This window comes from Hibiscus syriacus, unplaced genomic scaffold (genome assembly GCF_006381635.1).
Source record: "Hibiscus syriacus cultivar Baekdansim isolate YM2019G1 unplaced genomic scaffold, ASM638163v2 tig00110338_pilon, whole genome shotgun sequence".
In the NCBI taxonomy this organism is placed as follows: Eukaryota; Viridiplantae; Streptophyta; class Magnoliopsida; order Malvales; family Malvaceae; genus Hibiscus; species Hibiscus syriacus.
Genome location: NW_024062691.1, coordinates 1,326,934 through 1,339,141, shown reverse-complemented (window position 1 = coordinate 1,339,141; position 12,208 = coordinate 1,326,934). Strand labels below are relative to the sequence as shown.

General features: G+C 35.3%; 1 protein-coding gene across 2 annotated transcripts; it reads left to right on the top strand.

Annotated features, from left to right (window-relative positions):
* Window positions 1-2,156: 2,156 nt before the first annotated feature.
* Window positions 2,157-9,053, top strand: LOC120120344 (katanin p80 WD40 repeat-containing subunit B1 homolog KTN80.4-like). Of its 2 annotated transcripts, none has more exons than XM_039140006.1 (18): window positions 2,157-2,228; window positions 2,362-2,492; window positions 2,719-2,836; window positions 2,965-3,191; window positions 3,807-3,909; window positions 4,245-4,315; window positions 4,477-4,551; window positions 4,653-4,796; window positions 4,894-5,125; window positions 5,667-6,335; window positions 7,445-7,501; window positions 7,583-7,701; window positions 7,797-7,931; window positions 8,063-8,137; window positions 8,235-8,347; window positions 8,593-8,709; window positions 8,799-8,867; window positions 8,982-9,053. In XM_039140006.1, exons 1-18 carry the CDS (start codon window positions 2,201-2,203, stop codon window positions 9,040-9,042), a joined length of 2,544 nt encoding a protein of 847 aa, XP_038995937.1. In that variant the 5' UTR covers window positions 2,157-2,200; the 3' UTR covers window positions 9,043-9,053. The 2 variants fall into 2 exon arrangements, with proteins under 2 accessions (XP_038995937.1, XP_038995936.1); XM_039140005.1 differs by having other exon boundaries at window positions 2,158-2,228; window positions 8,979-9,053.
* The last annotated feature ends 3,155 nt before the right edge of the window (window positions 9,054-12,208 follow it).

The following is a 12,208-nucleotide window of genomic DNA, read 5'->3' as shown; positions in this document are numbered from 1 at the left end:
TGTTTGCTCCACCTCTCTAATCTCCACTCATCTATATCCGCCGGTGTCTTGAAGTACATGTTTTCTTATTACTCTCCTTTATAAAACCTCAAACTTTCCATAGTGGTGGCAATCATGATTTTACTTTGAAACTTTAATTAATATTTCGGTGGTTGAACCATTGATGCTTCACCAGGTGTCGGATTTGAAAATTTGAAGGAAGAAAAAAAGTGGGTTAAATAATTACTGTACTGGTTAAAATGTAGATCTGGTCCAAGATTCTTATTTTTAATTCAACTTTCACTCCTGGCAGTGCTCTACAAGTCACCAAAATTACATAAACGGTCTAATTAAGATCAAACAAAAGAAGCCAACCTGTTCACCCCCACACCACGAAAGGAGTCTGCCCACAACAAAACGCATTCAACCTTGCATTTCGTGCTCCATACCCTCTAACTATGGAACCATACACCCAACAAGATCTACTAAAAACACTGGTAAATAACAATAGCCAAAGCCATCAATCATCGAAGAAACACACCAGATTTGAGCCACCATGAAATATCAACAGAGCAGCGAAGATACAATCCAGCACACTGATCCGAACATATTGTTGGATGTATAACAATCCGAGATGACAATCACACACAGTTTCCTTAAGACATATTTTCGTCTACTCTTTGGTGCTCGAGATCGTTCTTCGTCTGTCTCTCGGAATACAACAACTAGATGATCAACTACAATAACACAACTGTAGAGATAACGAACTATTCATCGTCTTTATTTATCACCGAAAAATTAGAGGAAGAGGAAAAATCACTAAACGACAACATAAACGATGGTAAAAAGCCATGACAACTAATTTGAAAGACAACTAATTTGAAAGAAGAACATAGAGTTTTGTTGGGGACGAAGACTTTAACTTGTCACGTTAAAATTTTCTTAACCACGATTAACTAAGGTGATCATAATGAAAACGAATCAAAATTTCAGTGACTATAGTGCAAGTCCTAAAAGTTTGATGACAAAATTATAATCCCCCTAAAAGTTTAAAGACCATATATGTAAATTTACAATTAAAGAATGAAAATGGCAAGTCAACACTAATTTGTCATCTGTTCTTGTAATAAGTTGAAGGGGTGCCATCATTTATCAACAAAATTCAAATAGAATTACTTCTCATTAATAAATCAGTAAATTTGTAACAAAAGCAAATAATAGGTGACATTCAATTGAAATCATGACATGATATTCTCTTCATGAATTTAAATATGGAAACACCTTATTCTCTCGTCGGCAACTCAGGTCTCAGCTTCTTCTAATATAAGCCTTACCAACTTTATCACCAATAAAATTTAGTAAAATTTATGAAACATTAAACAGACTTAATCCCATAAAAATTTTGCCTTTTTATCTGTTTGCTTGGGGAAGAAAAATAAACGGGTATCATGAAATGAAGATTTCCATAGCCATTTTTGTGTGAGAGGTGGCGTGCAATAAGAATAACATGATTGACATGAATGCGAGAAAGAAGAAAATGAAATTGTCATAGGAAAAAGGTAAGCCGAGTTTTCAATTCTTTGAGAATGAAGGTGGGCTGGTGGGGTATGGTTGCCATGTCTTTTTCACATTTTGAGTTGCAGATGGAGGGATTCTTCCTTCTTGGATTGGGCCCTTCTCTTTTTTTTTTCTTTTTGAATTTTTCTTTTTCCATTAAGTTCCCTCCCTTGCACTCGCAATTCTACATTCATTTTGGAAAACTAAAACAACCCAAAGCTTATTAATCAGTAGAAATGAAACAAATTTATATCAAACCCAAGCAGCAGCAGCAGCAGCAGTGAAAGTGAAACCTAAATCCCTTCTTCTTCTTCTTCTTCTTCTTCTGCTTACTTTCTCATTAATTTCTTTCTACATTAACGGAAAAGCTCAAGCAAAAAGGTAAAAAAATGAAGCAGACCTCTCGAACTATCGTCTTCTTTGTAAGTCTTTGGTTTTCCGTAAAATGTCGGTAACTTATTTCAATAAAAAATTTAAGTGTATATATATATATTAATGTTTCCGATCTAACGGTTAAAATTTGGATTATGCAGTCGTTGGAGATGGTTAAAATAATGAAATGAGGATGAGATCAACGGCACTGTGAAGAAAATTTTGCTTTTAAAAAGATTTGAATGTTGGCTATAGCCATTGCAGGGGTCTTGTCTTTAGTTTCATTTCCGCCATGACTACCAAACGTGCTTACAAGCTACGTATCCTTTTTTTAGGGTTTTCGTTAAACTATGTTAATATTGATCTGGGTTTTTCATTACAGTTGCCTCCATCACCTCAAACAGATCTTTTTTCTTTAAGTACTATTTGTATTGCCTTAATAATTATAAACAGAGGAATTTGTGGCACACTCTTCAACTGTGAATTGCCTGAAGATTGGAAGGAAAACGTCTAGGGTTCTTGTCACTGGAGGAGAAGATCACAAGGTTAATCTCTGGGCTATTGGTAAACCGAACGCCATACTGGTCAGTTCTCGCTCTATATTCGCTCAATGCATTTCCTTTCAAATGCCCTTTTTCCCTGTCACTTATTTGCTGTAATTAGTTTTAATATCACTTCCTCACCGAGGGAGAAAAATAATATTTGATATAGCAAGTAGTAGGATTAAACAGTTGTAATTCTGATAAAATTTCAATTTGGAGACCAATGAATTCTTATTCCGTACAATTTTTACGTGAACCATTATATCAGAGTTTGTCAGGACACACGAGTGGAATAGATTCAGTGAGCTTTGATTCTGCAGAAGTCTTGGTAGCTGCAGGTGCTGCAAGTGGTACCATCAAGCTTTGGGATTTGGAGGAGGCAAAAAGTATGCTCGTAGACCTTTTTCCCCCTGAACAAATAATCTAAATATGCATGTTGCTGTATGTTAAATCCCGGTCTTAAATATATGTCACATTAATTATTTGTTTATGATATTTTTTTGTGCTTTTTTAGTTGTTCGGACTTTGACTGGTCATAGATCCAATTGCATCTCTGTGGACTTCCATCCCTTTGGTGAGTTTTTTGCATCTGGTTCTCTTGATACAAATCTCAAGGTATGGGATATCAGAAAAAAAGGGTGCATCCATACATACAAGGGCCATAGTCGAGGAGTCAATGCAATCAGGTTTACACCAGATGGCCGATGGGTTGTATCTGGCGGTGAGGACAACATTGTGAAGGTCAGAATTTGCTGTAATTTAGTTCATGATGCCAGTCATTTTGTACGAATGTGATCCCTAGATTGTACACATGTTTCTTTTTCTTTTGGAATCTGTGTGGGCATTGTAGGGTGAATAAACATAGAAGGGTTTTCAATTCTTTTAGTGGTAGTCTGTTTCATGGCCTCACTCTTATTTTGTGGGGAACTGGAATCGATATTTTGGAGCGAGGCTATGCAGTGCTGAGGGTGTTGAATGAACTTACATGCCTTCTTTTATTTCACATTGTTTTTAATTATCTGAGTGCCTCAACTTCTAAACGTTGGCTGTTCTGTTATATATCAATGAGTTGCTCCATAGGTGCAGTTCTTTGGCATTCTCACATCGGAATTTAATTTCTGCAAGCTATTTCATTGTATAAATGATAAAAACTGTCAGATGGGCATGGGCATATAGATTGCCAGCTTATGAGTTGCTCCATAGGTGCAGTTTTCTTTGATAAAAATGTTTTCACCTTATGAACAAATTTAAATGCACATTTATATATAGAATGTATACACATTTTAGTTTTTGAGTTCAGATGTTGATTCAGGATAACTTTTTCAATAATCTTTTTCATGTTTTATATATTAACAGGTTTGGGATTTGACTGCTGGAAAATTGTTGCATGATTTCAAGTATCATGAAGGCCAAATTCAGTGTTTAGATTGTCATCCCAATGAGTTTCTACTTGCTACAGGTTGGTTATTACCTTCTATGAAAAGAAAAAAAATGGCTGTCCCTTTTTCCCATATATATGAGGTAAGGGGGAGGTAAGATAGTAGGCTACCCCCAACACCAGGTTGAGAGCAGCTTCCGTAAGAGACCTCCGAATTATGAAATGCCCTCCGTGGGACTCGATCCCACGATCTCAAGGTTAAGAACCTTGTGTCTACCAACTGAGCTGAATTATTCCTCAATTGAGAATTCTATGATGTCCTAAATTAAGTTCTAATCAAATATCTATCATATTGTGCAAGGGAATTGTATTGTGTGCTGATCTGATTTTCATTATATATTCTCTTGCCTTTATAGGTTCAGCTGATCGGACTGTTAAATTTTGGGACCTAGAAACCTTTGAGCTTATTGGTTCAACTGGGCCTGAGGTACTTTAGCTGGTCTTTGGGATTTTGTAGTTGGTTCTCTTAGTGGAGTTAGAGATTGTATTGAAGATCATAAGATCTATTTTCCATACTGAGATCACAGATTCTTTTATTTACCTGTTTTTATGGAGGAGTTTGTACATGATTTTCTCTCTATACTGTAGACTACTGGAATCCATTGCTTGACCTTCAATCCTGATGGGAGGACTGTGCTCTGTGGATTGCATGAAAGTCTGAAGGTGAAGTCTTTTACAGTTCAACTTTCATCAATCTATAATGATTTACACGCGAGTGTTCTATGCTATTCAATTTTCACTTTATTTTTCTTTGCAATTTTTAGGTTTTCTCATGGGAACCAATAAGATGTCATGATGGTGTGGATGTGGGGTGGTCTAGATTGTCAGATCTTAATGTTCATGAAGGAAAGCTTCTTGGCTGCTCATATAATCAAAGCTGTGTTGGAGTTTGGGTTGTAGACATCTCGGTATTGCTCAGTATTCTACAATTTTATCTGTCCATCTTTCTTTATTGGCAGTTATTATGTTAAAGATTTTAACATTAAATTTTGGTCTTTGGTACAGCGCATAGAGCCTTTTGCTGTTCCTAATGCTAATAACGTGAATGGTCATTCTGAACGTAAATCTTGTTCCGGTGGAAACCTCTCTGTACTGAATGAGAACATGGAAAAAGCTAGTATGGGAAGGTTATCAGTTTCACAAAATCCTGATACTTCAGTGAAGGAAACAAAATCCCTGGGAAGGTTATCCATTTCACAAAGCTCAGATCCCATTAAGGAGTCCAAAAATTTGGCATGTATGTTACATTTTACTTTGATTTTGTTTTGGGGTATAGGTCATGCACATTACTTAATGTTTACTGGTTCTAACAAATTTCTTTATAAACTGTATCATTGAATATACTTCTAAATTAGTTTTCATTTGTACAGTTTACCCTTAAAAAATAACAAATATTAGTTGAAAAAGGTCTCAGGAAAGATGAGTAATCCATCACTTTGAACTTAACTACACAACTCTTTTTGAGAAATCGAAAATAAAGGGAAAGGGTGGATTGATGTGTAGATAGAACATGTATGGTAGACATCTGCAAAATATTTTATCTACTCATCTATTTTATGGTGTTGCTTTAGTAAGCAGGCAGTAGTAATAGGTCAACTTATGAAAAAGAGGGAAAAAATTAGGAAAATGATTAATTGATGATTAGAAAAAGCATACATGCTCAGCCAAATAGTAAACAGTTATAAGATAGGTGTACTTGTGGTGGATCCAGGGGAGGGGTTGCGTGCAGCTGTTATCCATCTTTCTATCTTATTCTGGTTTTTGCATTATGGTTAAAGCCACAGGAAATGTACCTTGTACCCCTCAGAGGGTCAATTTAGACACTGCTTCAAAGACAACTCAACCAAGTTCAGTAACAGTTGCTAGTGGATCAGCTTCAAAGAGGACTAGCTCAGTTGTCAATGTTCCGAATTTTAACAGGTCAGATGTCATACCTGTGATTGTGTCTAGAGATGATATGAGGTTGGAGCTGGCCGTTGAATCAAGAAAACAAGTTGGGATATCAGGGAGAAGTTTGGAACAGGCTGCCAAATCTAGAAGAGAGGTTGGAATCTCTGGGAGAAGTTTGGAACCGAGCCAGCCAGATGCTGAATCTGGAAAAGAAGCTGGACTAGTTGGTAGAACTGTAGAGCAAGGAGCTGATTCCAGAAAAGAACTAGGTATTGTTGGAAGAACAATGCCATTTTCTTTGCAGTCAAAGGCATCTAGTTTTCGGAGGTTTCAAAATAGCAAGGAAAACATGGTCCGACCAGCTATCTCTGCTCCATCTGAAAGTGAAGGTTCTAAGGTGGATGAATCCGGCAGTGTTCTGGACAAGAGTATATTTTCATCTCTTAAAGGAATACCAGCTGTTAAAAGGAACACAAGAGAAGATAGGTTTGTTGGTTCTGGTAAGAGTGAATCGAACTCAGTGGTTGAGTTGCCTCCAAACTACTTGGATGAAAATTGTATGTTCTTAAAACTTTTAATTCACTGTTTAATTTAATTGCACCTTTCCTATTTATTTGCTTCTAAATATTAATTTTTGAATTAGGATATGTTGAAAAATCTTTCTACTGAAATGTTTTTAAGTAAAAGATTGTGTTATATAGCAACCGAGAGTTTTCTCGAGGAACAACTGAAAGTGTGAGGTGGAGGGAACAATGAAGAGTAACTTCTATAAATTTAAATTATAACCTCTGTACTTTTGGCTGCATAAAGAAATGTCATTGTTTGAGAGTGTTATAATCTAAGGAAATAAACCGAAGGAGAGGGAAAGAATAAAACAAGTAATGTCCGAGCAATCTAATTATTGAATATGAGATTACAATAGTTTAAATAAATTGAGTTGTTGACTTCTAATAAGATTTTTTTGCTAAAGATAAAATTCTATCTAGAGATAGAGATTACAAAGATTACTTATAATTTCTTATCTTAGAAGACTTCTAAACACACACGACTTCTACACGCAGATTCTGAGAGGGAGCAATGAGCTGCCATTGAAGGAGTATTGGGAACTATAGTCTCTTTGATATTTTGATGTGAACATCTAAGTTAACCACTGGGTTAAGTGGAGAAGTTCCACCAGAACCTTGATCCTGTTTGGTGATGTTACAGAGTTGTAGGCTAAATATTATGGTTGATAAATATTGTAATTAATGTAGGATATTATGTGATTAAAGTAGGATACTGTTATACCTATTATACAAAAGAAAGCATTCTCTTCCTAATATTCTACATGGTATCAGACATCCTAAAGTAATTTTAGGGTTTTTCATTCATAACAATTTTTGGGCTGTTTTGGGTAAGAGGGGTTACTACCGAATTTCAAAAGGCAGGTTTGGGAGGTTTTTTCTTATTCGTGCGCCGACCAGCCAGATTCCGGTCATCAGAATCTTATCGCGTGATAATTTATCTATTTTTCCTTTTCCAATAGAAATAGGAATGCAAAAAATAAAAATGAAATGAGAATAAAGAGAAAAAACCAAAAGGTTAAAGCAGACTGTTATCTGTTCCTCAGTATTTCTCAAGTTGAAATGTTTATGTATTCATGCTGAACCTGAGCTCTTTGTTTCAGATGATTCACAGGTGCAAAAAACACATAGAGAAGCATATCCTTTAGAGAGCCAAAAAGGTGGTATATCTCTCCATAGCAGGTTGATATTGTGCACAATTCCGTAAAGTCTGAATTAACTAACTTTGGTCAATGCTACAGGAAGAACACACCCAGTAGTTATAAATTGGGAGAAAAGAGGGAGACCTAATTACGATGGACCTACTTTTGGTATAGCTCGGGGGAATACATCTATGGCAAATATGTCTTCATTCAATTCGGTAAAAACTAGCCTAAGTATTCACTTTCTTCTCCTTTTTCGTTTTAATATGTTCCCAATGCTAATTTATGCATTCGGTTCTTATATTTTTTGAAGTATAAACAAAGAGGATACTATCCCTCTGTGGAAAAGGAAATGCCTTCTGCCAGTGATGAGGATGCTGTTGCAGATGTAATAGAGCAGCATGACCCATTTATTGGTTCCATGCAGTCTCGTTTATCTAAGTTACAGGTGATCCTAACCAAACTGGAAGTTATGATATGGAGTGTTTAGATGCTTTTGTTTTTCACTTAATAGTAAAATGTCGACATTGTTGAAGTTAACATAAAAGATTGCTGAGCCTTGTTTATTACTGGTTATAGGTTGTTCATCGATACTGGGAAAGGAATGACATAAAGGGTGCCATCAGTGCAATGGAAAAGATGGCTGATCATGCTGTAAGAACTTTCAAGTTTGTCAATTCATGCATCTTGGTTTGAACTTTCGTGTAACTTCAACATATTGTATTTTGTGTTTGGGTGATGGGAATTGCAGGTGCTTGCTGATGTGTTGAGCATTGTCACTGAGAAAATAGACATTGTCACATTGGACATTTGCACTTGTCTTCTGCCCCTTCTGTCCAGTCTCCTTGGAAGTGAGATGGATAGGTAACAACAGTGTCATGATCTAGCATTTTTGTTATCTCTTAGCATGAGACTTTTGCTCTCAAATTGTTCTGGAAACATCAATTGCTTTCACTAGTTGTCTTTGGTACATTGTGATCAACTTTAAACTGCAATAATCATAAAGTTGTTAAAATGAGTGGTATTTTAGCATTACCTTATAAGTTTCTCTGGTGCATTGTACCTACCAATAGAGTAGATTTCAGTATTTAACTGCAGCTCTTATGCAGGCATTTGAGCATCAGTCTCGACGTCCTGCTTAAGCTGGTCAGAGTATTTGGTTCAATGATATATTCAACATTATCCGCTTCAACACCTGTTGGTGTAGACATCGAGGCAGAGCAAAGGTCTGCCCGCTTGCTTTGGAACTGCAAATTTAATCTTCAAATGTTCAGTTATTGTGTTTTAACTGAGATCATGCTGCTGATTGCCCTAGGTTTGAACGTTGCAACCTCTGCTTTATAGAACTTGAAAAAGTAAAGCGCTGTCTGCCCATGGTTACCAGGTGAGTATGGTGGTAATACGAACCTGTAGCTAACCGCTTTAGGGTTTAATCATACCTTTCCTTAGATATCCATTTTTATTTATTTATTTTCTGTTTCCTTTTTTTCCATAGAAGAGGGGGATCAGTGGCAAAATCTGCCCAGGAATTGAATCTAGCACTTCAAGAAGTGTCATAATGGGAACCAACGTGTAGAATCATACATGCATGCACTAGCTTATTCTTGGGTGCTTTTATGCATTATATTCTTTTATTGCCATGGAGAGTAAGTTTTCAGTTGGTCAAACATCAACGACAACTTCCATGCATATTGTCTTGTCCAGCCCTAACGCAGCTTGTAAATTTCATACTAAACGAAGGCGTTTAGCTGATCGCTGATTCTAATACATTGTGAAGGCTGAAGCTCTAATTTGGGTTGTCAACGTGTTGCTGGTGCACAGTTTTTTCTACTTTGCTCTTTTTGGTCTTTAACTATCTTTTTTGTACTATAAAATTCAATATATACACGTGAGTTAAAAAGCTGTGGAACAACCTGAAAGAGAGCATGATTTAGCTGCTCGTATTTGCCGGATGTTCTCTACGACACTGGCCGATGTAAACGAGTCCAGGGTGGGTCGGTGCTCACCTTAAAATCCGAATTTTTTCATGTTAGTTTATTTTATTGGTGATGTTCACCTTGAAATTTATTTGTGCTTATCTATTACGAAAAACTTTTGTTATTAATATATATGCTAAGCTTGAAACATATTTTTGAATCCGCCGCTGATGTGTGAAATTTATTCTTTAAGATTGAAAGTAAATGACACACAAGCTAAGTTATTCTTGAAAGAGGGAATGACTCGATGTTTTTTTTATTTTTTTAATGATGATGTCACATTACCTTATGACATGTCATTATCCTCGTAAATTTTTATTATAAGTGACTAGAATGAAATTAAAATATAACATTAATGGTTTTTTTAAAATAAATAATTGAGTTATTGAAATAGAACCAAAATGATAATTAGGGGATTAAATACGTAATTTATCCAATATATAATTATAAAATTCAAATCAATTATTAAAAGTGATTTATAAATATATTCTTCTTTGGCCAAATAATTCAGGTGGGATTTTTTATTCGAAAAATAGAAGTGTTTGGGAATTATTTTGGGATCTAAACAATTTTTTTAAATAATTTATTTATTTTTATTAAATCAAGAATTAACAAGGGCGATTCTTATTTATTGATAATATATGTGTGTTCTGAGAGGTGCATTATTAGTGATTTACTAATAATCATATTACACTAATTTATAGTGATTTACTACTAATATTATTCATGGTGTATTATCATTCTACCGTTACTAATACTTATAAAAATTTACTGTAATTATATTTTCTATTAATTGTTGACTAAAAAAATATTAAAAGTTTAAAGGTACGAAAAACTTATTAAAATAAAGAGTAAACTACATAAATGGTCACTAAAGTTTTAGGGATCTTGCATTTTGGTCACTCGACTTATAAAACTTGTAATACAATTACCCCCATCGAAATATTTTATGCTTCTGAGCAGATTTTACTCCTCCTCAAAACCCTAACACCCATTTCTCCTAAATCATGAAAGAAGAGCCGCGCATCATTGTATTTTAGTCTGATAATTACCCCCATCGAAATATTTTATGCTTCTGTGCAGATTTTACTCCTCGTAGTAATACCCCTGTTCATCAGAGTTTTAGTGAAAGGAAGAAGAAGAAGATGGCCATGCCATAGTTTGGTAATACTTCCATTTGTTTTAGTGAGAGAAAGAAGAAGATGACCATGCCAAATCTGTTAACGATAAACCTTAATTTGCTTATGCTTTCCGGCTGTTAACAATAATGATTGTGTGCAAAAGCAAGAAAGTGACGGTGTGGCAGACCCTTTAAGTAGCGCAGATGCGAAAAATTCTAAACAAATGCATACTTACATAATGTCTTTGCTTCAAAGAGAAAGGTGCAGATAACAAGTATAATTCAAGTTCATCTACTCCAGAACCAAGAGACAAAAACGTTGTTGAGACCTACGAGCAAATCTAGTCTTTGATCAAAATACAAAGTAAGGCAAGAAACATATGAAACTAGTCATACAATTACTACCACAAACTCATATATGATATATCCACTTCCTGGTTCGTTTTTACTTGCTTCCATCATAATTCATATACCTTCAAGTCTGCAGTCTGCATTGCCTTTCTCTTCATGTTAGAGGGCAAAGCAAATTGTAGGCGAGAACGACATGCTTCAGACAATGCAAAAGGATGCACTTCACCAAACACAAACGGCTCTCGACATCTTCGAAGCCACACTGAAATAACCCAATTTATATAAAAAATTGTTCATTCATGGACTCTTAGCACGAATATAGCTTTTCATCCTTTTGGAATTTTGATAGTAAACAGTTTTCCGAATGTATGCGTATGGGTATGTAGTGATATGAAGAAGCATAAGAGTTCTGGCAATAAAAAATTGGTGGTTTCTCGACCATTAATTAATTATTCATAGCATCAGTTGATTCATTCCAGATTTGCTACTTAATTTATTTGATTTTTTTTATTTAACGTGCATGGGATTGCTCCATTGCTTCTACAAATATGATTGTCAAGGTGGGATTGTGCTTACATGATATATCAATGGTTTTCATAGGTTACTTTGAGATAGAGCTATATATTGGACTGATCGAGTTGGTTTTGAATTAGGTTAATTTTGGATTCATGTTATTTTTGGGTTGGGTTCATTTAAATTTAAAATTTGGGTTTTTTTAGGTCATTGTTCAGATCATATTTCAAGTCATTTGCAGAACATATAGGAACAATGAATGTAACGCAGATCAGAAGTAATGCTTAAAAGTTCTTTTTAAAGGTCATTCGATGCCTATTGAGCTGGGTTAATTTTAGATTAAGGTCATTTTTAGGTTTAGTTCATTCAAATTTGAAAGTTAGGTTTTTTTCAGGTCATTGTTCAGATCATATTTCAAATCATTTGCAGAACATATAGGAACAAAGAATGTTATGCAGATCAGGAGTTATATTCAAAAGTTCTTTCGTCGAAGAAGAAGAAGATTAATGGGAGGTAAACTGATAGGGAAGCGGTAGCTGGTTAATGAACGTTGCTCTTGTTGAATAATCAAACCTCGAAAGCTCTAGACTCGATGAAAAACAAAGGAGATGAATAGTAGAAGGTGAACAGTAAAGATGATGGTGGTGAGGATGAATTTGTGGAAAATAGATGAATAAGTGTCCTATCGAACCCTCCTAGTCTTAATGAAAAGGCAAACTTGATAATATGACTCTAACCAACCCTCCTTGTCGCGATGAAAAGGAA

Bases quoted from the DNA above. Each gene is read 5' to 3' on its own strand.
- LOC120120344 (XM_039140005.1), top strand. From the start codon at position 2,201: ATGACTACCAAACGTGCTTACAAGCTAC. The intron at 3,192-3,806 runs GTCAGAATTTGC...ATATATTAACAG, and splicing joins GTGAGGACAACATTGTGAAG to GTTTGGGATTTGACTGCTGG. The intron at 8,138-8,234 runs GTAAGAACTTTC...TGGGAATTGCAG, and splicing joins AAAAGATGGCTGATCATGCT to GTGCTTGCTGATGTGTTGAG.